Source organism: Tribolium castaneum, chromosome 1 (assembly GCF_031307605.1).
Source record: "Tribolium castaneum strain GA2 chromosome 1, icTriCast1.1, whole genome shotgun sequence".
NCBI lineage: Eukaryota > Metazoa > Arthropoda > Insecta > Coleoptera > Tenebrionidae > Tribolium > Tribolium castaneum.
This window is the reverse complement of record NC_087394.1, coordinates 37,022,923-37,049,923: the sequence shown is the minus strand read 5'-3', so window position 1 is coordinate 37,049,923 and position 27,001 is coordinate 37,022,923. Positions and strand designations below refer to the sequence as shown.

Below are 27,001 nucleotides of genomic sequence, written 5' to 3'. Positions count from 1 at the left end.
AGCTGTCAAATGTAGTACAAGTGTTTATTTCACATATTGTAAGCCACTTGACGAAATAATTACTGTGGATTTTCCGCCGGTTTAATGTGGTTAGTTAGCATTTTCGTGCCCAAGTTCTATGCCTGTCATATCGGGGGTTTGATATATGGCATGTTGTTTGCTTAAAGGGGGGGACACCTGCGCTTCCGGACAGGAAGTAGTGCCCGGAAACTCGAGCACTCCAGTTTACCGGAGGAAGCAGCCTAATATCACGAGAGACTTATGGCAAATATATCGATCTGATTCTTTAACATACGGATTAGTGCCGCGATGAATATTTTAATACAAAACTAAACAGACAATCGATCCATGACTGAAAAAATTATTTCTCAGTGAGGGCTCGTTAATTATTCAATGGGACGACTTTTGTAAGAAATGATGAACTTTTCTACAAGGAAAATTAGAGAGATGGAAGGGGAGAGTGGACGCACGCACATGTCAAGTGCATTTCGGCTTTAATTGACTCAAAAATTGTGCTTTTTAGTGAAATCATACAAAATCTTTAATTCAGAATTAAGAAAAATGAAAGTAGTAATCTATTTTATGCATCTAGATATCTAATGTAGATAATCACATTTTGTTCACTAAAACACATATAAAACTGTTGGCAATATTATTGGATTTATTTTAATTTTTTGGGAAAATTGTATAACAGTTGGTTTTCATTTGACAAAAAATTGTATTGTACCTCGCAATATGAAAAAAAAAACGGGATGTGTTTTTTTAATTTAAACATTTTGAGCGGATTTGTGACAACAAATAATATTCTTTTGTAAATTAAATTATAAAGTTAAAAGTGCATTTAGCCCGGCGCATCCACCATTTTTGATTATATTAATTTTTTACTTTTTTCTTTCACTTTTTTTATACCACATGTTTCTCAATATTTTGCCGAAAGTTTAAATAGCAAATTTTATGCACATTTTAAAAAACAGAGATTTTATAAAAGTTTAAACCACTGTTTAATTCCCTTGTGGATGAAATTTGATTTTTTTTTATCGAAACTTCAAACACTAATTTTCATAACATAATTTAAATAATGACTGATATTTAACAAAAAAAGTAATTACAGTTACAAAGTAATCAGATTTCTTTATGATTCAATTACATGGTTTATTGTAATTATTAATAATTATAATTTTGTGATTTTTTTTAAGATTTAAAATTTATAAGCATCTCTACTGATCTTTTATTGTTGATTATAATTTTTTTTTAATTTAGTTTGAGATGTTTCTTCCACTGTGAGCGAATTCAAATTCGATAAAAATGATGTAAATTGTTACGTAGCAATTTGCGTAGTTTACTGGTCACGCCAAAGATTAAAAAAGTATGAACGTTGTGTTATTTATGTGACACGTTTTGCGCTTGATTTTTTAATTAGTGTGGGTTGTGGCGATAAATAATGATTTTGCTCAACCCTTTTCTAAAACTGAATGTCCTGGATTTGTCCGAGATTTATTTATTAAAAAATTGGTTTCTGATGTTCATGCTTTATTAATACCTACCGTTTGGTTCAGTAATAAAATCTCCATAAAGACGTAATAGTATTTTTATTATATATATTTACATGAATAATGAAATAATAAAAGTACCGTCGTTAAAAATGTGTTCTTTGCTCACACAAGTCTTGTGGGAGGAAATGAAAATTATTAAAAATGAAACGAATGTTAGTGTAACACCAAGATTTATTGACTGTACTGTTATTACATGACTCAACTATAGAAAGTTTTTACAATAGGACCAATAAAAAAGTACAACTTTGACCATTTTTCAGACCTATATTTATACAATCGAATAAAATAAATGATATAGGAAGCGGTTATTCACAGTATCATTTAAAAATCGTTCAGTTGTTTCGAAACCTTTGAATTTTATTAGTTAGTTTTACTCTATTATATATATTTAAAAAGTTTCTAACACTCTTTGGAATGGACTATATTTACAAAAATGTCTTTATTTATTTACAAAAATCTAAGCTGCCGTATTAATGTGTATAAACTATTCGTTGTAAATGATAATAATTTCGGTTATTGCTCGTGTGTATCGAAAGCAAGTCTTGATGAATAATTTATACACAAATGCGACTAAAAGTAAATGAGTTTTCATTGATATGTAGGTAATTTGTTGTAAATCGTGATATGTTTTTTACCCTGTAATAAGGATCTGAAGGGTGAGCCGATGTCTATATATTATTGCTTATATTGGAACAAAGTCTCGTAACGTAACAAAAATATTTACAATAATATTGCCTAAAATATATATTGCACTTTCAATAACTACACCAAGTCCGGCTGCCAAAAGCGCAACATTTGCATTTTTGTCTGGATGTTGCGTTCGCAGTTGGCCTTGATGTAATCCGAACAAATAATAAATATCACTCGAGACCAAAATACTGATAAAATTTCATTTTTAATACTGTTTGTGCTATAATGGTCCATTGAACTATACAGCGAGCTGACTAGACTTATTTACAGTTACAGTAAGTCTCTACGACCTAGGGATAGTGACGTGAATTAACTTTGTATAAAAATTGTACTATGAAGTATGTTACAAGGGTGGTAAACCAGCAGCGATTTTCTCCGCCCAAATAGTTAGGTACCAAGTGTCGTCTACTATATACAGTGCTTTGAGCCACTAATTCACCGGAAACCCGAAATTAACATCCGGTCAGTGTTGCGCCGCGAATTTCATCCGTTTCTGCTTCTGCCTCTGATTACAAAACCAAACTCGCACCACATTCTTCTTCAAATCCAACTTTTCGGCAATTGCTGCAATCTTTTCACCTGAAGGTCGCGGTTGCACTGCGAAGTAGGCCTCCAGACTGCGCTTCTCCGGCGCTGCAATTGACGTCCTCTTGCGCTTTTTCTCACCTGCTGGTAGTACACTGGGGGCGTCCGGGTCCCGTCTCTTGTTCTTGGCCTGGGCTTCGGCCTCCTCCAGCCAGGCCTGGAGGATCGGCTTCAGAGCGATCATGTTGTTGTGGGAGAGGGTGAGCGATTCGAACCGGCAGATGGTGGATTGGGAGAGCGCTCCCACACCTGGGAGTTTCAAATTGGCGAGGGCTTTGCCCACGTCTGCCTGGGTGACCCCCAGCTTGATCCGGCGTTGTTTGAAGCGCTCGGCGAAGGCCTCCAGCTCGCGCGGGTCGGTGTCGGCGTCGGGGTGCAGGCCGGCGACGGCGGCGGCAGCGGCGGCGGCGGCCATGGCCGGGTGGTGGGCGCCTGGGTGGCCGCCATGGTGGCCGGGGTGTGGGGCGACGGGGCCGCCGTGGTGGTGGTGGTTCATGACGTGGTTCATGCCGTACGAGTGCATGTGGGAGGAGGTTTCCGACATGGGGGTGAGGGTGGTCATGGAGGAGGTGGAGATGGGGTCGAGCATCTCCAAGCCGTCCATGTGGCCCATCTGTAAGGAAATTTTTTTTATCGAATTTTGTGATTTCGGTAATTGAACGGGGAAATAATGAGAGATGTGTATGCGGTTTGATATGCGTGTGTCCAATAGCAATCAGCACGCACCGGATTAAATATTTAGTGATCGTCATTCGTGATCACTTCCATGATGTGATTGATTATCAGTGGACAGAAGCGCTCTCGACTAATATGTGAGACACCTAAATTAATCGATAATGTGGACGTGTGTTGCAAACTTTGGTACACAAAAAAATTGTAAAATATGTTTTTTTATAGTGCAATACGACTGATTAAAATGATTTACTATGGAGGTATTTTTGAGTTGGTACCTCCAAAAGCCGTAATCGACGGTTGAAAACTGAAAATGTTAACAATTTTGGCTTATTATATAAGATCAATAGCGGAAACTAAAAAAGCATCAGAATGGGCATAAAATTATTTGTCCTTTTTTTAGAAATTAGACAAAATAGTTCCGGTTACAAAGGCATTTTTAGTTTTTCACTAAAAAATTCAAAACTCGAAAACTAAAAGTCGTAGAGCATTGCGGTTTGTTCGATTGAATTCTACGGCTCATTTTACATATTGTATCAATTTTTCACAAGAATTAAAAATTTTAAATTTTTTGCCTAAATTTAGGGTAGCCATTTGTCATAGTGAAAAATTTTATTCATTAAAAAAATTCATAACTCAAAAACTAAAAGTCGTAGAGCAATGCGGTTTGTTCGATTGAATTCTACGGCTCATTTTACATATTATATCAATTTTTCACAAGAATTAAAAATTTTAAATTTTTTGCCTAAATTTAGGGTAGTCATTTGTCATAAGTGAAAAATTTTATTCATTAAAAAAATTTATAACTCGAGAACTAAAAGTCGTAGAGTAGTGCGGTTTGTTCCATTGGATTCAGCAGCTTTTTTTCTCTATTATAGTAATTTTTCACGCAATTTAAAATTTTCAATTTTTTTGCTCAAATTTCCTGAGTACCTTCAAGAGGTGAAAAAAAAATTTTTTTTTTAACTAACTCCAGCAAATTTTTATGGACATCTACATGTCTTAACAACCCACTAAAGTTGTTAAAAGTCCACAAAAAGTCCAAATGTTCGATTTTATGATGTTTGATTTTTTCAATTTTCGTCGCAGTTTTTGTCGATTTTGGGTACCCGGAACATTTGTCGAGCAATAGCTCCGGAACTATTAGAGATAACCCTATGAAGTGTATTATCTTTGGAAAGCTCTTTAAATTATATATTTTTTTCAAAAAAGATTATTGTTCTCCGACTAATAGTTTTCGAGCAAATTGCTGCTAAATGCAAAAATTGGTAAAATTTTAAAAAATTCATAACTAAAAAACTATTGGGAATTTGGCAATTTTCTCGATGCCAGTCGATTCCCCGGATCATTTTGCATAGGCATGGATCAAAACAGTTTCACTTTTTAGAATAGTTTAGTCGTAAATGAGAAAATAAAAAAAATTAAAAAAAAGTTAACACCCTCCCCTACAAAATGGTCAGTTTTAAAAGTGTTTCAGAATCGAATAAAACCGATTTTATCTTATAGATTTTGATGTGCTCTTTCCGATCTAAAAAAGCGTTTTCTACTAGCTCTTTTAGTTTGGCTGTAATCGGCGTTTGAAAATTGAAAAATTTTTTGCGAGATATCGCCTTGAGTTCTATTCCATTTTGTAGAGTTTCTTATTTCGGTTATCTTCCATTTTTCCGTTTTTCGATATCTTTAATAGTTTCGCCGTAATTGGCGATTGAAAATTGAAAAAAAGTGAAAATGGAAACCTTTTTTTGCGTTTTTCTCGGAAACTGTAAGACTTAGAGCAACGAACAAAATACCATCTGATAGCGCTTCATTTTATCTATTTTTCCGACGAAACCCGGAGCCGCTTCGGGCAACGGTTCCGGCTACAGAGGCGATCAAAGTTTTTCACTAAAAAAATACATAAAAAAAAAACTAAAAGTCGTAGAGCATTGCGGTTTGTTCGGTTGAATTCTACGGCTTATTTTACATATTATATCGATTTTTCACAAGAATTAAAAATTTAAAATTTTTTGCCTAAATTTAGGGTAGCCATTTGTTATAGTGAAAAATTTTATTTATTAAAAAAATTCATAACTCTAAAACTAAAAGTCGTAGAGCAATGCGGTTTGTTCCATTGAATTCAGCGGCTTATTTTCTGTATTATACCGACTTTTCACGATATTTAAAATTTTCAATTTTTTTGCTTAAATTTCCTAAGTACACTTCAAAGTGATGAAAAAATTTTTTTTTAAACTCACTTCAGCATATTTTCATGGACTTCTTTATGTCTTAACAACCCACAAAAGTTGTTAAAAGTCCACAAAAAGTCCATATGTTCGAAAACGAAACGAAAAGAAGAAATTGGTTTAGTTTTCAAAGTAGATCATGTTCCGGTGTTGTTTATGTTGTGTATAAACCCCAAACTGCATTCCCGTGTAAAAATCGAGCCATTTATCTTAAAAATATCGTAAAGGTCTGGCATAAAAGTCACTTGATTCCATTTAGTCGAGGCCATAACAATAGATAAGCGCGTTTGGCGACCATCTATCCTCTTCCTTTGCGAATTCCAATGATTCAACGTGTCCCAACAGTGCCATATTTCATCATTAGGCCTCACATTGGTGTAAAGTGGTCATTTGACGTGTAGAACACGGTCGGGGCTTTGCTCTGCTCTGCCCCCATTCGGGGCTCGCCTACACAACACCCCCGGGAAATGTTTTGTGCGGCCTGGGGCTGCACTTGTCCCATGTTTGCCAGTCGTTTGTCAAAATGTTATACACTAGCTAGCGTTTGTTGTTTTTCAAGTATTTGTTTAGCCATTCGCATTGTGTTTCTTTGTTTTGCAGACTTTTAGGGAAGATAATAGCTTTAGATTAGAAAGTTTTGTTTTTTTGTCGAGGGTATGTACACACGACGAATCAATCATTGAAAAAAATCGACCAAGATAGAACAAAAAAATGTAAATTTTCTCTTTGTGGTTGTTGGCAAAATTTTTAAATACACTTATCACGTTTTGGAGCGATTTAACGACGTCCTGAGCCGTTTTACGACTCGCCGAGGGTAAAAATGATCCGTATAATCCACAACTAATGTCTCGTAAATATGGAAACGCCCGCCCCGAATGTTAATACAACTTTTTGCTATAATCCCGAAATTTCATGATCTAATTTAGCACACCTCCGAGAATTGGCCTGATAGAGCCAGCCCCACATATGTCGGTTGATACTTTCGCCCTTTAATGGGTCAGATGCAGTATAAATAAAAAAAATGGATACACAGGAACTTGACGCATAAAAGGGGAATTTAAAAATGTAATCATCATTTTTGGACAAGAGGGGAAAAATTCGCTGTGTTGTTATTATTGTGATGGCAAGCAAATAACACAAAACCGCACATTTCAATCAAACAATGACATTGTTGTAGTATTATTTTTGTAAAAGACAAACACGCCAAATGATAAATATAATACAAAAACTAAAGCAAACAAGATATATAAAATTCTGAACATTGTGTCGTTTTTATTGCATGCACACATGAAATTATGGGCAATCATGACGCAGAGGAATACGACTATAAAATATTGTAGTAAACACGACAATTTCGTTCGGTTTCGAGCTATTTATTCAACTGGGGCACTACACACACGCGGAACGATTTTTTTTTCCAACGCAAAGCTTTTTTATACAATTTTTCAGTGAATTACAACCGAATCGATGCATTGGCAAAGCGTGAAACACCAAATTAAACTCGTTGTTTTAGTGTTAGAATTTTTTGGTGTTTGTTTCTGTCCATATATCTTCGGTTTACAGAAGGCGCGAAATTTAATCCAGAATTTAACTAATTGGACTTTAAGTTGCTATTAAAATGCAGTGACAAATGTCAAGTTAATCTCGATTTAAAATTTAATTGCAATTACAATATTGTGAAACACCAAAGAGATTTTTGTGGATTAGTTTGTTACGTCTATGGTCAGTCTTAAAAAGCAATAATCATTAAGAAAAGAGCGTTTGGTGTTAAATACACTATTTTTTCTCTATTTTTGTAAGTTTTTTCAGAAGTTTTCTACAGTTTCTTACATTTTCGATTAATGAAGGAATTGCTGCAAAAATCTTTTTACTAAAGAAATGTGTTTAATTTTTTATAAAAAATACGTTAGTTTTTTAACTATATCTAAAAAAATGTTGTATAGTTTACATTTAATTGTAATCAAATTGTAATTTGCAATTAATTTGACGTTTGTTACATAAAGAACTAATTTTAATTAACATTTAAATAACAATTAAATAATATGTTTATTATTTTATTTTTTGGGATCTAGTGACAATTTGTGTAAAGTATTTTTTTAGGTTTAATATCATTTAAGAATCGTTTTTACAAACGTATTTAGAAATAATAGAAGATTTTTTTCCAAAATTTTGAAAAAATCACTTATATTGGGTGATTTGAATCTACATTAAAGAAACTTGAGGGAAACTACCAGCATTTATCAAAATTATTTTTTATTTATTACAGTTGTTGTAGTTTAATTAATTTAAATACAATTACTTACAGTCGACTGAAATTATTACATTCTTTCTTAATGTTGGTAAATCTATTATTTATTTACTTTTAAAAATGGTGGATGCGCCGGGACATAAATGATTTTTTTTTTCTTAATCATTTTTTGTTTTACTCTTGTTGTTTTTAAACTGAAGAGCTATAAATTGCGAAAATAATATATAAATAATATAATAATATAATACATATTTTGAGAAATGAAATTGGCAAATTTTTATCATCCTTAACTGAAATAAACGCGGTCAATTCGTATTAATTATTTCCTTTGTAATGCATAAATTGGCTCTTTTTTTAAATTGTGTACACAATTGAGCATCCTAATAATTAGTTCATGCAACAAGTAGTTTGTAATTATTATTTTATATTCGTCGTACAAGCTTCCTGCTCATATTAGAAATTCATTAAGTAGTGAATTTTTATAAAACACAAACCTAACCAACACTTAATTATAGCTATCGTTTGAACGCTTCGACACAAAAAATAATAACTGATTTGAACCCTCCAATCCCGATTTTCTCTTCATTGAATTAATGTATATAATTTAGCCAACCGAAAAGTGGAATAGTTCTCAATCGTGTTAATGAATTTTTAACGCGTTGTGTGTTTTTTCCAAGTACGGGACATTTCGTCATCGCAAGACATTTCAAAGGGGTGTGTTTGTTTCCTACTAAAAGGACAGCATAAATAATTAAGTAAAAGCACGTTCAAAGAAATAATTTAGTGTTGTTGAGTTCCATTTCGTGAAGATGAAACGGACAATTAACGTGAAAAAAAAACAGAAATTTGCGTCACAATCGATCAAAAAATATTTAGTAATTATAAATATAGTTACCTGATGGGGCCTGCTGACGGGCGGCGGCGCCCCCATGCTGTGGTGATACATCATGTCATGTTTGAGCTGGGGAAGTCCCCCAGGTCCCCCCGAGCTCTGATGTTTGATGTCGACGGCGGCGAGCGCTTCGGCTCGACTTATGAGGCCGTCATTCAGTCCGGAAAAGAGATCGCCCTGTGTTAATGAGAAAGTAAACACGAGTTAAAAATCTGCCTGCCTCACGCATAAGACACAACAAGCAATCGTGTTGTAAATATTGAATTAGGCCGGCGCTCAGCTCAACGTAAACCCGACTCAAGCCAGACTACTTGAAAATTTATGCGTCGGAATTATGATAAAATGATATGGTAAATTATTTATGATTTTTTCACTAACTTTTGCACCGGTTGAGGAATTACGCGCGCTTTATAAATAAAGGACTTAAGTGATACGTCTGCTCTTTAACGCATTAAACATTTATGCACAACGTTTTCAAAAGCTATGCTCTATGTTTGATTTATTTAACGTAATTCTCACCTGTTGATGCGACGACACTCTTATTGACTCTTATGAGATTTCACCAAGGCTTTAGCACATTGTTTTGATCACAGTTTTTAGAAAAAAAAATCAAATTCTTTGCTTTGCTTTTCAGGTAAAGATCAATTAACGACAGTTTAATGATTGTTTAAACTACAACTTAAACATTTTCTAGTTTTTATTGACGTCTATGTATATGTTAATATATTAAAAGGAAGAAGAAAATTTGCAAAAGCATTAAAAATAATACCATTTGTGTTTATTGTTTAGAGGTCTATCGCTTTTATTTTCTCCAGTAGAAATTATCATCTTTAGAATCCCTAACTTTTTTCCATCTGTTTATTTATTGAATTTTGACTACTTTTATTTAAAAATGGAATTTCTGTTGCAACTGCACTTTACTGAAAAATTTAAAACAAAAATCTTTACTGTTATATACAAAAAAAAAATAATTTATAAATTTTTTAGTTTTTCGTAGTTTTACTATTTTATCTTATTAATGTTCTTACTTTGCAGTTTCATAATTTTTTAATTATTACTCTGTTAGTCATTTCATCAACAGAATTTTAGTCATACTGTTTTTTTTTAGTTTTTTTATATTTCTATTTTTAAGTGTTTTAGCTTTTCAGTCTTTCATTGTATTGATTTTCTATTCAGAAGATAATGTTTTAATTTATTAGTGTTTCTCTCTTCTAATTGTGGAGTTTTTTTAGTTTTTTAGTTTTTAGACGCTTAGTTCTTCAGAATTTCAGTCACAATATTTTTTAGTTTTTTTGAAGTATTATTTTCTCAGCGTTGAAGTTTTTTTGTCAGTCTCATAGTTTCTTGGTGTTCCAATCACACAGTTTGCAAATTTATTCGCAGTATTTCAGCTTTTTAGTTTCTTTGTTTTTCATATTTCAAATTTATTTCTTAAATTTTTCAGTTTCTTATAATTTTAATTTTTCAATTTCCTAAAGTTTTTATTTTGCTGATCTATACTTTTTCAATTTATCACTCTTTCAGTCATTATTACATCTACATAATTTTAGTCTTACTGTTTTTATTTTTTTTTTTTTGAATGAAAATAACTTATTACTTCAAAGTAGAATTTGGGTGGCTACTGACAAATTTAGGGTTTAGAGTATCAGAAAAAAATAAAGTGAAATAACGGTATAATTTGGTACTTGATTGTGGAAATATTTTGAAAGTGGTGTAATATTTGTCCGTGTAATCAATTAGTGTGCACTTAATAAAGCTTGGCCGGATGTGGCAGTATTGTACCGGAAACGAGAAGTAAAGCTTTTCGAGGGGAAGTCGCGAGCCGTTCTCTAACAAGTGGGGCCGCTTTGAATAATAAATGAGTTGTAAGAACTAACTTACGCAGCCCTCTGCTGTTTTTATACTTCCGCGACTCCCTTCCACCCCAAGCAAGCGAATTTCGAAATTTTAAGCTTTATATTTGACGGTAATGCGAACAGTACAGACAACTTACTTTCCTCTACACACAGGAATCCCTTCTTGGATTATACTTATTGCCTTAATAACCAACCTCGTCTCGGCTTAATGGTTCTTGATGGAACGAACGGGTTCATAATAATAACAATGCCCATAATCAAAATTGGAATTCATTAGATTGATTTAGCGTTTCTTAATACACAACTATAAGAAAATACGTTTAAACTAACAACAACGATTAGCTCGAATTTGAAAAGTTATATATCGGCAAGCAGCGATCGATCGATAATGTTGAGTTGAAATGCGTATTTTTTTGATGGAATGAAATACAAAGTCGTTTCGTATGGATTGACTGAAATAAAAGTCGCTGCTTGATAGTCAGTTTCAGATCCAACGCTTTTATATGGATATTCCGTCAGAAAGCGTGTCACTTTTGCTGGAAATAAAACGTAAAATTTCACTTATGTTGTCAGGTCATAAGTCACATGTTGCCGAACTGTTACTGCACTGTCAAAATATCGGCGAGGTTTGCCAACAAAAAGCCAAACGGAAGTGTACTCGACTAATTAAAATTTTCACAATTAACATTTTTGAAGCTGTTTGTTCTGTCTTACTTTATACAATATGTTCAAAAATGGTTGTTCGTCAAGTCACCTATGACATTTGAACGTATTGTGACACTTAATTTAAATTGTGAATGCCGTCAAAGTGACAGATCTGTCAGAATACTAAACAAAAAACTAAAAAATACACAACAACTTTGCCGGAAAATGCTAAAAAAAATGAGTAAAAAGGTAATTCAAAGATTTGACAGAAGAACGACAATAGTCATTTGGAGGAATTTGAATTCCATAGTAAATTTGATGAACAAGCATTTATGAACACATTGTAGAATAATTTTAATTTCTAAGAAAGTTAAAATAAATTCAATTAAAAAAAATGTGTACATAACAGTTGATGTAAAAAATACTTTTAGGAGACTCCACTCTGCATAATATTTTTATTAAGAGAAAAATCAAAAAATTATTTTTTTAGTGTGCCAAAATAATTCTTCACTTGCTTTCAGTTACTTTCGTTTAATTATTAATTATTAATTTTTAACGCAAAATTATTTAGTAATTTTTTGAGTTGGCCGAGTGAGAGCGAAGGGCTTAACAGGCGGCTATAATTCCGCTCGGTGAGATAAATGGGGTGTGTACACTGCAACCTCTAAATGGGTCTCAACCCATGATAAATCTCCTGCATCAACCCCAGTGAGCAGCAATGGAATTACAATGATTATCGCTTGTCTTTCTTGTTCTAACTCTTCATCTATTTTCAGCTGCGCTCTAATTCGCTCCAAAATTTATTATCTCTAACAAACACAAAAAAACTTACGTTATGTCTTGGCGACCATGAGTTGCACATAATGGAGGCATCTTCCAATATCCGACTCTGAAACACACACATGATATAATGCATGTTTAATCTCTCGTGAATATCGCATGTAAAAGTTTTCACCCGCACCCTAACCCCAACAACGCACCAGAAATTACATGCACGTGTCGAAAACACTCCTTTAATCACTTGATTCGAATTATTGAATTACACGACAAGTGCACTTATATTTATTTGGTATAGATTGCTGGACGAGAAAACAACGTGAGAAACATATTACTGATTCATGTGCTCAATTAAAATCTAAGGGGTTGCGATAAAATGTAACTAGCAAAGGCTACTACCCCACTTAAGAATTCTCTTTAAAGTCGGCTTTAACACAGTGCTAATTGTTATGAAATTGCGAAAATTATGCAGAAAGGCATTGAAAATCTTCACTTAATGCGAATTTTCTTCAAACGGAACGCCGGAATTAATTGCAGACGAGGATAGGTTTTTTTTAACTTACTTCTTGAAGAAAACAAAATAAAGCGCATCTGTTTCACACACTGTCTCATTTTTCTGTTGATTATAAGCATTATTAGCAAATTTGATTACCTTTTCTAAGTGTATATTAAGCAAAAACTTTATTAGTGCGCAAAATTTCTTAAGAAGTAAGCCAATAAATTATAGATATATATCAAAAATGACATTTTTTGTGCAAGTTCTGAGAATTTAAACACGTTTTTAGACAAAAAATCAAGTTTTTTTTTGTTTTTATTAAACTATAACAAAAACAAAAAATTAGGTTGTTTTGTTTTAGTTTGTTTTTACTGCAATTTACGTAATTTTACAAAGAATTTGTAAAATAAGAAAATATTAGCTTGTTCCTCTAGCTATGTGATTCTTCTTTATAATAATTATTAAATTATAGGGAATTGTAGAAAAATTCTTGAATACACCACATGCATAGAGAAAAATACAAAGTATTTAATAGCAAGTACTGAATTCTGTTTAATTATATTAATTAACGTATACAATTATCATATTCTTGTACAGTAATGCTTACAAAAGAATATAAAGATTGCTTTAAATTGTTATAAATCTACTGAAAAATTATAAGAACCTAAAAAGATAACAAATGTGGAAACTATATAAAAGAAAAAAATGGTCTGCTGTTTAAAATTTCAAATTTGGTTAACAAGTATGGAAATTAAAATAAAAGAGAGCAGACTGTTGTTTCTTAAGAATTTTTCGCAAAAAGACGTAAAATTTATAGTTTTTATCTGTTTACATTAACATATTATGGATTTTTTCTGCATTATTTGCTATAAAATGATATAATAATGCTTCAAAGAGAGTATAAACTATAAAAGTGGCTTCAAATTGTTATTGACATTCAAGGTCAAGTCTGTTGAAATTATTGTTTAAAATTTTACAGTTAGCTAACTTGGAAATTAAATAACTATAACCATAACTATGTTTTAACCGCTTTGTCATAACTTTCAGTAAAAAATACTTTTCGCCTTTATACCTGTTTAACGTATAATAATTACAATTATTATCAATCTTTAATCAATTATTTATTTATTTTTATTAATTCTAAAGGAGGGTTAAATTAACCAGAAATAATATAGCTTATGTTTGTATTTTTGACATAGATTAAATTTAATTGTAGATGAGTATACAGTTTGTTTTGAAAATTGTGTGATTAATTAAGTGATTAATAGTTACTATTTTGGCAACTTTTAACCGAATGTAGTAGTAACCAAAAACTGCATCTATCTTTTATAGCTTGAAATCTGTTGATAACACTTATGTTGAAGCCGTTCTTTTATGATCAATCGTCAATCGATGTAATGCAAACATCATCAAATCAGCTCTCTCCACCGATGTAAAATTTTATTCGTTTGACAAAAACAGGCAATATCTAGCAGTCGTAGAGCAGCGTCGATATTCACCTGTTCCCGTAGAGGACAAAAAAGCTTCAATCTGTATAAACATCTACATTGTAGAGCACACGCTGGTGGTGGGGGTTACGAGTAGTAGGGGTAAAATGGCGGCCAGAGTGGGTGAGGAAGTGACGTAGCGATCGATAAAGCTTGCTAGATGATTGGCTTGAGGCACGAAAGGGGCGGGACAAGCTTTTATGGCACAGTTTTACTATCTGTGATTTCAGTTGAATATCTTGATCTAAATTTTTATGAAATACATTTGTTATTGTTGCACGCCTTTTGATGTATGATACCAATTGAGAGACGACGTTTTACTACAAAGACGCGGTGCATCGCTATATCCATGACAAATATTCGGTAATTGCACACTTGGATATGACGAATTTATTATGCAGACAGCGGATACGATTTATTATTATACACACGACATGAAATATTTATGATGTTGGCCTTGACCAAAGCCGGACAGAATTTTAGAACATGCTGTATGTAAAAAAATTTCGAACACTCTGTACACCGGAAAAAATCTGATTTAGAATTAAGGTGGCAACTATTTATTTTATGTTGCCAACTTAATTTCACATTCATAGGTTACTTCGATTAGGGATTAAAAAAATAAAAAAGTTTCACTCACTTTAGAATGGAAGTCTGAAGAAAATACCTTCAGGTCTGGCACAAAGTTGTTTTGCTGTAATGTAAAAGAAAGAAAAATTAAGTTTTTAAATAAAAATTTCAAACATAACGTTAAAGCAACAACAAGTTTGCCCCAAACATTGAATTTATACCAATTTGCAAATTGTGTAAAGTGATTGTTTTTGCAAATAGGTACAAATTGTGTACAAAAAATAGTTTATAAAATTGCATATTGGCTTCAAAAATAATTCATGCAGAAACGACGTTTGCTTAGCCTACTTTTAACAAACAGTTCTCTACGCAATGTCAACAAGTCGATATCTTGCTATTTCAACAAAGCTCGTTTAATGTTATTTTTATTCCAAGTGCTTGAAGAAACAATTTTCAATTTTTCGAACGGATTGAAACATCAGTATTTCCCCTTAATCAATTTTTAATACAAGGGGGAACTACCTGCTCACACTATAACAGTATACAGGTGGCTCTATAAACATATGGGGTGACTATATGGGGATGATATAAATCTGGATAGTGGTGATGCAGCCATATGTCAGGTTATGTTATGCTCGAACGATCTCATTATTCACCCTCTTGTTTTCATTCATTAGCGTTCTTTGTACGCTTTAAACGTATTTCCGGATACACTCATGTAATAAAAGATTCATTAACTCGAGACCACCTGTATATATTTTTCTGCAACTTTCAATTAAATCTAAATATTTTCGTTGTATATAAAAATCTCTGATTAATGAAGAGTCGAATAAAAAGTGTATCATGTCATCAGCGTGGCGGTACAACCACCGGATTATTAACATATGGCCATTATTGTATTAGAGCTAATTACCTGATATTTCATTAGTGTGCGTGTCGCCATCTACGGAACGGTTACATCACGCGAATTATTACGTAACCTTATTTTTATTGAGCGGATACGCGGAGGGTATAAATAGTGGAATTACAGTGATTCCACGTTGACACGACGTTTTGTAAGCGTCCATTATTAATGACAAGTAATGTGAATACAGAGGCGAGTACGAATTTTAAACCATTATCGAAAACTGGGCGTTTAACAATCGACATGCATTATTCAAAAGAAAGCACTGTTTTAACGCAATTATTTTACAAGTCATGCATTTCAAATTTAACACGAATTTATCCATTTTCTTGCTTTGACAATTTGGACAATCAGCAAAAACAGTATTGCTAATAATAATTCTCCCAAAAAAAATATGTTTTTATATTCTTTTATTCATTTCTGACTGGTGTTTTTAGTAGAATATTTTGTACTTTATTTGGTCTTGTTTTTTGAAACACATTCTAACGGTATTTTACCATAATAATACCATAACTTTTTTGATTGCCCGGCGCATCCACCATTTTCTCTATTTTTATTTTTTTTACAATTTTTTTAATTACTTGAGCTGTTGTTGTAAATACGAAGCGAGTCAGAATCGTTTAAGACGACAGTAGGTTGCTCGATATTTAGTTTAATTTACTTGCAAATTGTAGCTTTAGCCAAGAAATGCACAGGTCGGAAACGTCGTGAATCTCAATTCATAGGTGACAGATGGTTTACACTTCCGCTCCATTTAGTTAGCAAATATACCTACATGCATTTTACAATATCACATTTAGCTGTTGCTACTAAACCATCTTTTATGTCATTTAAATTACGCTGTCATTTCTATGCACTCACTAATTTTTTTTGTTAGTTACTAATTTGTATGCATTGAAGTAAAGCTCAGAAATGGGAAAAGTTTAGCATTTACATATTTTTATCATCGTATTAGGTGCAATGTTTGTTTTACTTTTGGTATCAACTGAATCGAATACGTGCTAGAAATTTGGAGTAAAACTAGACAAAAATATTGCATTAAAGTTAAATTACAATTTTGTTTGCGGTTTGCGATTAAAAAAGGCAATCAAAACATGAATACATTTTTACAGTTATGAAAATTTAATTTTGCATTAATCCGATTAGTGTACAGTTTGTAGCAATCATATGAATTTTTAAACCATTGCAAAACTTGTATGTTTAAGTTTAAAACGTCACCTCAACTGTAAAAACACTAGTTTATCGACATATCCAACTTTCGGAAATTTTATTACATGTGTGGCTAAAATAACAACAGGGGAACAAAACTGAAAACTCGAGGGCCGAAGAACTGTTATTAGAGGACTTGTACGGGAGGGTAATAATGTTTGAACGGTTGGTATAATGACACCTCCTCGAACAACTCGTCCTATATCGATTATCAATTACTCATATTTCAGTCGTGGTCTTCACTTTACCCTATCGTTTCTCTCTCTGTTTCACTCGAATTTCCCACGAATTTACTTGATTGATATTTGCGTTATTTGTCATCAGAAAAATACGAGCTGAGAGGTTTGCTTGCACTGCGACGTCATTTATTTTAATTAATCGTACGGACGCACCCACGTGGATGGAACCACAAGGGCAACCAACTGGAACCAATCCGAATAATACAAGTGTAGCAAAATAATTACTTCATATTTTTATTAAATCAAGTCCAACAAAATCAGGCGACAATGCTTTTTGCTTTTATATTTATTTAGGTTTATTAGGAATCGTTACATTATTACAACTTGAAAAATAGATACCCGGCGCATCCACCATTTTTAAATTGCGTTATTTTAATCGTTTTGTGTAATTATTGGACTAATAAAATTTATAAAAATGCTAAATAAAACAATAAGAACTGGGAAAAAAATGTTTCTTAAAAACCACTTTCTAGTGTAAATGTTTTATATTCGGTCTGTGTAAGTCGGTCTTTAAACAAGCGCCATTGTTTTTAGTAATTTCTAGTGAGAAATTTGTTAGAATTGACAGTTTTTACAGAATAAGATTAGAAGCTTGTGCCAAGTATCAAATTATGAAACTGAATTAGTACTGCCAACCGGTACACTAAAAAACTATAGGCCTACCAATCTGATAAATTTATAGCTGGACTTTATAGTAGTTTTTTAATTTTTTTACACAAATACTGACTGTGCCAGAGATAAGAAAATAATAATAATTTTTTTCTTTATTGTAAAGCTATGGTTTTATTCTAGTGCAAAAGTGTCAACAAAACCAAAAAGATTCGTTTAATCGTTTTCAAGTTTTAATTAATAATAAAAGTAAAATTAAGCAATTTAAAAACTCAATTACAGTAGTTGTGAAATAATTAATCTGATAATTTTGGAGTGAGGCTATAATTCACAACGATTAGATATTAGACACGCCACTGAATAATTACAAAAGCTTTTGATTAAGTGAATGTACAGGGTGATCAGCAACGAATGTTTAAGTTGGTAACGGAAACAAGTTTGTAGATTCTGTTGATATTTAAATGTCAAGTCTATTGTACGACATAATTAATCCTGTTTTATATTTTAAACGCACTTAGTCCCAACAACAGTAATTTGTTTTATATGCAATAATATGTTAGAAAAAAAGATGAGCGCCATTGCTTCCACCCATAAAATTGCACACATGTGCATTACCACCCCCGAAAATAATTTTATCGCACATACACTAAAATTAGCCCGCTGAAATAACTACATTGGAGAAAATAATTATCATCCGTTAACAATATATTAATAATAGGTTGGTAATACGGGAGCAGCGTGGGAAAAGCCACAAGTGCTGCCACCTGATTATACGTCACTTAAACCCTCATGGCCTACTGCTATTAGAACTCACGCTACGGTTTTATTTTACTATCGGGCATGAAATGTGGATATTTTGCACAAGCAAGCTTGGAGGAAAAAAATATCTTTGACTTTAAAATAGAATCGATCGCGGCGTCTTAATATTTAATCGCTTTCTTATTGTAAAATAATAACATCGGACGAAAATTATTTCAACTTGCAAGTTGGTTGTGAATAGTTAATGGTAACATTTAGTTAATTATCGTGTACGGCATGCTGTCAGCACGTATGTAACTTGAGTAAAAAGAAATGTAATGAAATGCAAATGACTGGATTCAATTGCAATTTGTAATTATAGCATAGCATTAACCGTTCATTATTCCGTTCGTTGGATGTATCTTTAATTTCATAATTCCAGCTTAAAAAACCGTTTATTAGTAAAGTAGTGCAGTAATTAACAAATCGATGCCGAGTTTCTCCGTTCGTAAAATAGGCGTACGCCCTAAATAATTAATTCAATTACGGACGAAAAAAAATCAACAGTCGTCAAAGACATTTTCAAAGGAACGAACGGTTGAATTAATCTATATAAAAATAAATTTCGGTCTATAAATTCAGTAATGACCACTGTCTGACATCGAGTAGCCATAAATTCATTTAACAACTTTAGTGGCCTCTTGCTAGCCACAATTTATTGATCCTCGGGGATTCTCTCGTGAATTTACTAGTCCTGGTGAATTCCGGCCGAGTAGTTGCTCCAACTATCGCTCCCCGAACATGACCAATAACTATAAGTTGAAATGTTTCGACGGTAATTTTTACGTGTCTTGCTCAACATCCTCGTAAATTTATCTCGTAAGTCGAGAGACGTTTTGTTATTGAAATGTTGAGCTTTTGGCGCGAAAGCTCCACCGGAAGCTCAGCTAACTAGATCTGGTAAGTAATGCATGAGTGTACGATCGCGACGCTCAGATGGGCCATCAATGATGCATCGTCTACCGCGGTTGTTGACAAACATGTCTCACTTGGCATTGTCACAAAACTTCTTATACATAAACGGATTAGATAAAGCGCCGAAATCACCAAAAACTTATGCTCAAAACCACGTAAAGCTTGCTATAAATTGGAACTTCAAATTTTTGTGTTGGCAGTTTAGGTAAAACTGTACCTTAGTTTCGAATATTTTGATAATAATAATAACAGAACATAAATCCAAAAATAACTAAAACTAGAATAAATGCAAAGAGAAAATACGTAACAAAAATAAACATGATTAAATAACAACATGAGACCAAAAGTGTACTGACTTAGAGCAAACTGTGTCTTTAGCACATTTTAGCCGTTTATTTATACGGCCGCACTTTGTAGGTTATGCTGTCTTGTGCTGATTTTACACAGCATAAGTTGTGCTTAAAGTTGCACTCCTTTTTTAAGGTTTGCTCTAATTTAATACATTTTCGATCTCATATTATATTCTTAATAATAGTGAAGAAAAGTAAAAGATAATAATAGTAATAATAATAATACATAATCAAAAACAAAAACAACAAAAGTTTTTTAAATACATAAGTTTGAATAAATATGTTTATAACAATTTAAAACAGAAGTTACAATTTTTTTCATTAAAATCTAGCTTTAAACCTAATTTTATATTTTTGTATGATTATGGCCAATAGCAGATCAGATCAAAATCATTTTTTGTTTTGCAATTAAGTTTTTATTTTGCCACTTTTTTTCTTTGCTTTTTTACCTAATAATTTTTATCTAAATGAAACTGTTTATAGTTTTTTTTCTATGTAGTAGGTATATTGACTGATCGATTGGAAACTCGTTTGTGTTGGTGGTAAGAGCTATGACGAAATCAAATGTCTATTTTTATTACTTTATATTATGTAAAATTGACCATGTTCAAAAATTGAAAATTAAAGGAGAGAGTAATTTGGTATCTAGGTGTTTAGATTACAAGTGTTTCAATTAAAAAATAATTTTGGGCTCCAAAATTTTTTACATCATTAATTAACTAAACCCGACAGTTTAATGTTTGACATAAAGCTTGCAATTATTAGCTATTTTTCTTATGAAACAGTTTTCTTTACAAAATTGATTTTCTTAACATTTTTGCTAATGATGATGGCATAATATCATGCCGAAACGTCTATAAACTAAATAATTCTTTTAGGTAAAAAAACTGGTAACCCGTATTACATTAAATAACAACATACATATCAAAAATTAAGCTTACTTTAAACCAGTATACAAGTTAACTCGTGTAAGATAAAAGAATCACACTGTACATTTTTTCTCTACATTAGTAACAACCATTGACAAAAAATATTAGTTACACCATGACGTAATTAAAATTAGCAAAAATTAAAGTACTTGTACGATATATATTTTTTAATTACAAAGAATTTGACTGAATGTAACATGAGATCAAAAATATACTGAATTAGAGCAAGCTGTGTCTGCGAAACTTTAGCCACATTTTTGCCATTTATTTACAGCTGCACTTTTGAAGTTATGTTGTCTTATGCTGATGTCGCTAAAGTTACTTTCAAGGCTTGCTCTATTTCAGTATATTTTCGATCCTATGTTATAATGCCAACTATTAGGGTGTCGTGTCAGATAATTCACCTTCTCCGAGGAAGACGTTTTTACTTTTTTTTTAACATTAATCGTAGTTTCTATAGCTTTTCTTGGTATTTTAAAAAAAATTTGAGGTTTTAAATAGAAAAAATATCTATTTTAGGAATTTTGACTGTACTTTGAAGATTGTCGTTTCAGAACTGGACAAATTGTTCCATATTTTAATTATAAAAATGGGCGAAAAAGCTGTGAAACCTATGTAGTAATCAAATAATTAAAAATTAACCAACTTGTTCATTTCGGGTTAAACACAGTGTTGTAGCTTTGTGTGCTGGAAATATTCCTAGGTTTCCAACCGTAATATTAGCTGTCGATATGTTTTGCGTGCGTCGTATTGACAATTTATCATTGTTGTTATCTCAAATTATAAGTAACGTAAAAATAAAAGAAACGCTCTGAACGTTCCCTTTGTAATTTGAGGCCAATTTAGCATCGGGCCGATGATGCAAAAACTTGTTAATTTATCGGCGTCTGAAGAACAATAAAATACTCCCAAGCACTTAAAAACTTGAAATTTACAATTTAATTCCATTTGAAATAATGCCCCTCTCGATCCGAGAGCGTGGGGTGAGCACGCACTTAGTGGGGCATAATAAGTTAAAGAAGAAGAGATCGTAAACATGGGGAATTATTCCGATGAGCCTGTTATCTTCACTGTTTATTGGGATTAGGGCGTTAATTTATTACGGGGAATTACCCCGCTGTAAAAAAGCTCCACCTATTAGTGAGCTTTCGAATTGATTATTAAGCTCGAATTTTAACGGTATTGTGTGTCGTTAACGTGTCCTTTTTTGCTCCTCGCACTCGTGCTACGAGCCAATTTTGCTGCACAAGTGGTGAGCTTTCAAACCGCAGATCGACTCAATAAAACTGGGAATCGGGGATTGAACGCACTTCACTTTAGTTTTATTATTGAACTCTACGGCTTCTTGAAAGAACAACTAACGTGCTGCCGCAAAGCTTTAACCTAAAGTTATTCACACAGAAATTATTTGAAAAAGTGTTGCCAAGAAATCACATTCTTTTACTTATCATTTAATTTTGCATAATTCCGTTCCGTTGTTTCTTTGTAAAAGTTGGCTCAAGCATTTTTCACCTTCTGTAAAGTTTTACGTTGTCAAAAAAGGTTTGACTTCATAAGCTATAGAATTTTTTATTAGATAAGATACTCCCGAGCTTTTATATTCACTCACGGACACAATATTGAATATTTATGACAATAACACGTAACATTTTATTTACATCAGTGTTCTTAATTAGTGTCTGAAATGAATTTTTAAATGAAATTATAGATAACTCAACTATTCTCGACAAATGTAAAGTTATTTTACGCTCGTGAATAATTGAAACGAATTGTTTCATGAAAACTAACGTTTGGAAGAAAAAAATGAATTGTGTTACACTGTATTTTGAATAAATTATTTAATGTCAACAACTTAATAGTTAAAAAATGAACGCCCCTATAATTATTTATGGACGATATCTAACCTGAAACATCTGTTTGGTGTACGCGTGGGATGGTCATCCCTTTAATAAAGTTTAGGAGGAATTATTTCCAAGCTAAAATTAAACGGCAAATAAATACTTGGCCACTCAACAAAAAACGAAATTTCTACAATTTAAAATGCAAAATATAACATGAGATCGAAAATATGCTGTTTTAGAGCAGCTATGTCTACTTTAGCCACATTTTAACAATTTTTTATGATGATTTTACACAACAGAAGATGTGGCTAAGGTTACACTTCACTTCCAAGGCTTGCTCTAATGGAGTACATTTTTGATCTTATGTTATAATTATAATAAAGAAAAAAATATATTAAGTTACACAATATTCAGAACCAATAGATTTTAAAAATTTTTGATAATACAAAGTTTGAAAATATTTTTAAGAACTTATTATTTTCTTTTAAGCTCTATTTTTGCGTCACCTTATATTATATGTGATATTTTATGTGGCGAAGCTGAACATTTATTTTTCTGAACGTAGTAAGTCAAATAATTTAGCTGAGCCACACATAAACTGACTTTTACTTCGAATAACATATACTATTTTATCTACAAACGTACTTTTTCAGATAAACTGATAAAAATTGAGAAAGGTTTTTTAAATACTTTTTTTGTTACATTTTTAAGATTATGACCATTATTTTGGCGCTTATGCTATTTCACCAAAAAACCCTCAGTTTTTCAAAATTCTCTCTATTCTCTGTATTTTTTGTTACATGATTTTAATATTTTTTTTATAAATAGTAAACGACTCCTTATTTGTTTTACTATCAGGTAGATTGGTAAAAATGTGTAGTGTATTAGTAAAAATTGAAATGCTTAGGTGCAAAAGTAGAACCATGACGGAAAAATACAACTTTTACCTATAGCATTTAGTTATAGAAGTTGTCATAATTGTGAAATCTACGGATAAATATACATATTTACTTAAAATGACAATTAAACGTTAAAAATATGTTAGAGAAGTTTTATTTTGGTTAATCTAATTCATTTATCTAAGTTTAATTATCTAGGTTAAAATTTAATGAAGGCATATCTAGAAGAATCTATTTGTATGTAGACTTAAAGAATCTTTTAAACTTTAGAAGTGTCAGAATATTAAAAATGTTTCTTATTTTTTATTCTACAAATGTTTTTTCAACAATTATTTAAATGTTTTTTTCAATTTCTTTTTTGGTTGAATTTTTTACCTATTTAATTAGATTCTATTAGAGCTTTTTTCTACAGTGTGTTCAAAAATGCTTGGTCATCAAGTCGACTATGAAATTGAAATTTAATGTGCCGCTTCGTTCAAATGACTATTGTAGTGTCTCTCAAGTATAGGGTTTGTTTTGGTTTGTGTTATATAGTTTTGTCATTTTTGTTATTGCGTATTTTTTGTTTTTGGATTTAAAGCTTTTTGCATCATTTTGGGGAATTTGTTATTTACGATTTAGATTAAGCGGGGACATTACGTTCAAATTTCATAGGTGACTTGATGAACAATCATTTTTAAACGTTTTTAATTTGTACATATTTGGAAAAGTTATATAATGTTAAATATTTTAATGAAGATCTAGCACCAATGAAGGCATATTGGCATATTTACAATTTGAAATAAAAGAATTGAAATTTACCATCAATGAGGGTTCGATTTTTTAATGTTGTAGTGAAGACGTAAAAACTTTTTAAACTTTAGAATTGTGAGAATAATAGAAACGATTTTTTAATTTTTTATTCTAAGAATATTTCTTCAACAATTATTTAAATGTTTTTTTTTATTTAGCTTTTGGTTGAATTTTTTTATTCAGTTGGAGCGCACTTTGTACATCATATTTTCGAATATAATGGTTAATGATATTCTTGGTAATAAAAACTATTAACAAATTGTTCACATTTTTGATTGTTTGATACAAAAAGGGACCAAAATGTTTTAGCTACTTTATTTATTTTTAAGTAGTGATTAGTGAGTTGTTTTCGAGAAATTCTCTAGATCTGTGAGTGATTTCTTGGTGTTTGCACGCTTTCTGTGCTACTTAACACACACTTTGCTTCAATATTCATATAAACAGTCGTGTCAATAGAGTTAATAATAAATGATGTAAACTTACCGACGGATTGGGCATACACCTCCTCGCCATGGGCTCCGGACTCCGGTAGGTTGGCGAGTATCTGCCCGCAAAGCAGGCTCCGGTAGAGGTGATGGGTCCGTGCAGTCCGGTGGGTCCTTTGGACCCCATCATTTTATCAGGCGAATACATCACAGTCAAATCGTAAAAACCGTAAACAATAAACTAGCAGTCCTTGAGCATGCTTTCGCGCCCGGAATCGTCCATCACCCGGATTATCGTTTCGCGGCTCCGGGCGAGTGCGCCATCATTGTGCCAACTTTGCAAATTTTCAAAACACACTCGGAATTTATTCACCCCACATTCAAGGGCTGACTGAAAGCGAACTGCCGTCGTCTGCCATTGGAGTCCTCCGGTGCTTAGGGGCGCCGAAAGTGCGCCGACGCGGCGGCGTCCCGACGCCCGCCCCTACTTCTCGATCTGAGGCCGCATTCGCCTCGAACAAATTAGTGGCATTTTGATGGGATATGGATTTTTCGAATTGTAATCAAAAGGGGTCATAAACGCTTTTTGATGAGGAGGAACACAGGAACGAATTGCTTTGTTTCTCTCGGATTTTTTTTGTGAAAGAGTGAAAAAATACACTTGCGAAATACACATTAATCAAAACAAAAACCAACGAGGGTGACAAGTGGATAAAAAGCCGTAAATATTTAACACGCACATTAATAGGACGGAAGGTCACCCCAATCATCGAACGGGCAGAGGATGAAGGGGCCGTCAGGGATTTGCTGGAGGTGATTTTAACAGGGAAAATGGAAAAGTTGGCTTTTTGGGCTCCAAAGCGGGATTCTGCGGTGGGAAAATCAGCACAAATAACGAAAAACAAAAATATTCATCAACTTTTTATTTAAAAAATGACCAATAACTACATTCAACTTAAAAAATGACATCGAGAAAAATTGAATTAATTAAAACAAATCTTGTCAAAGAAAGCAAGGAAAAATAATAGAATTGTAGATTTAAAGATGTTTGGCATATGTTGGCAGTTTTGAAATCAGCATCCAGCAATCATTTAACTAAAAGTTGAATCTAGATCAAGATCTACTGTGAACTTATGATAATTTATTGCCTAGATTAACACTTTATGTAATAATAATCAATGTTTTGCTCTGACCATCTCTGCTAAATAAAATTAAAATAATGCCCTTTATTTTTAAATGCTAATTTATAAGCCGTTCAAGAGGCACTTTTTAATACGATAGCACAAAAATTGGGTTAATTTGTGAAGAAATTTGTTGAAATAATTGCATTTTTGACTGAAAATTACACCAAAACACTCGAAATTGGCACAGGGATCCAATTTTTCCAATTTTTTTTTGGCACAATTTTGTAAAAACTGGGAATTTAGCTTAAAATCATCGACAGTTAACTTCGGAAACTTTTGAATCCATTTGAAAATTTGGTGAAAAAACACGTGAAATACTCGGAAAAGCAAAGCTTATTGCCTTGAAAAAGTGTTTGAACATTTGAAAAAGACAAAAATAGCACCACTTTTGTTATAATTTAATATGTTTTTACTTTTTTTTGAGTCATTTTGCCTAACAGTTTAGTTTCTGGCTTATCACAAAGTGATATTTATTTGCTAATTATAGGCAACATAATGATTCTAATTTTAAGACAATACGATAATAAAGGACATTTTGTTAGAACTGTCGTTTGTCCATCTTGAGAAAGACATTCCGACTTTTTTTAGATGTTATAAGAACTAATTATACATTGAGTATTTGGTGACAAAACTAGGGTTGAATATTATGAAAATAATTTCTACAATCTTGTCATATTTAATTTAATTAATTTTGTTACAATGTGTGAAGATATTTGAAATAATTAAATATTTTATTCGAGGTTTTAGTGTTTTGTTACTGCTTCCACACAAAATAACTAAAAGAAATGAGCGTATTTACAGAAAAATGAAAAATCAGACTAATGATGGATGGCAGTGAACTTTGCTGGTAATTTTATTCTGAATTAAATACCGTGCGATCAATAAATTGTATTATTAAAATAGTCTGCGGTATCTGCTTGACAGTTGGTAAGACTGGATAAATTTGACATAAATCAGAAACGTCAAATATCAATCTGAAAATAGTTCAATTTTAAACTTTGTTGTAATAAAGATTGAAAAATAGTATTTGGTGGATGCGCCGGGCAAAATTAAAATAACACACATTTTAATAAATTCGCTAAAAATCTTCAAAAGCAAACTCGATGATATGCGGCCACCTCGTTTAAATTGCACAAGGTACACTCTCATTAATGAAATTTTGATTGCGTTTCCGGTTCGAAAATCATCATTGTGTTGTTACAAAATTATGCGTC

At 32.3% G+C, this 27,001-nt stretch overlaps 1 protein-coding gene and 1 long non-coding RNA gene across 4 annotated transcripts in view; one reads left to right on the top strand and one right to left on the bottom strand.

Moving 5' to 3' along the window:
- The window catches only part of LOC107397453 (uncharacterized), an 88,236-nt gene that overhangs the window by 49,116 nt on the left and 12,119 nt on the right, over positions 1–27,001 (top strand). The window lies entirely within an intron of this gene.
- Positions 1,573–25,026, bottom strand: acj6 (abnormal chemosensory jump 6). Of its 2 annotated transcripts, XM_015977499.2 has the most exons (5): positions 24,662–25,026; positions 14,764–14,817; positions 12,196–12,252; positions 8,866–9,039; positions 1,573–3,441 (listed from the first exon to the last, which is right to left on the bottom strand). In XM_015977499.2, the coding sequence occupies exons 1-5, from the start codon at positions 24,809–24,811 to the stop codon at positions 2,707–2,709; spliced, it is 1,170 nt and encodes a 389-aa protein (XP_015832985.1). In that variant the 5' UTR covers positions 24,812–25,026; the 3' UTR covers positions 1,573–2,706. The 2 variants fall into 2 exon arrangements, with proteins under 2 accessions (XP_015832985.1, XP_008190544.1); XM_008192322.3 differs by lacking the exon at positions 14,764–14,817.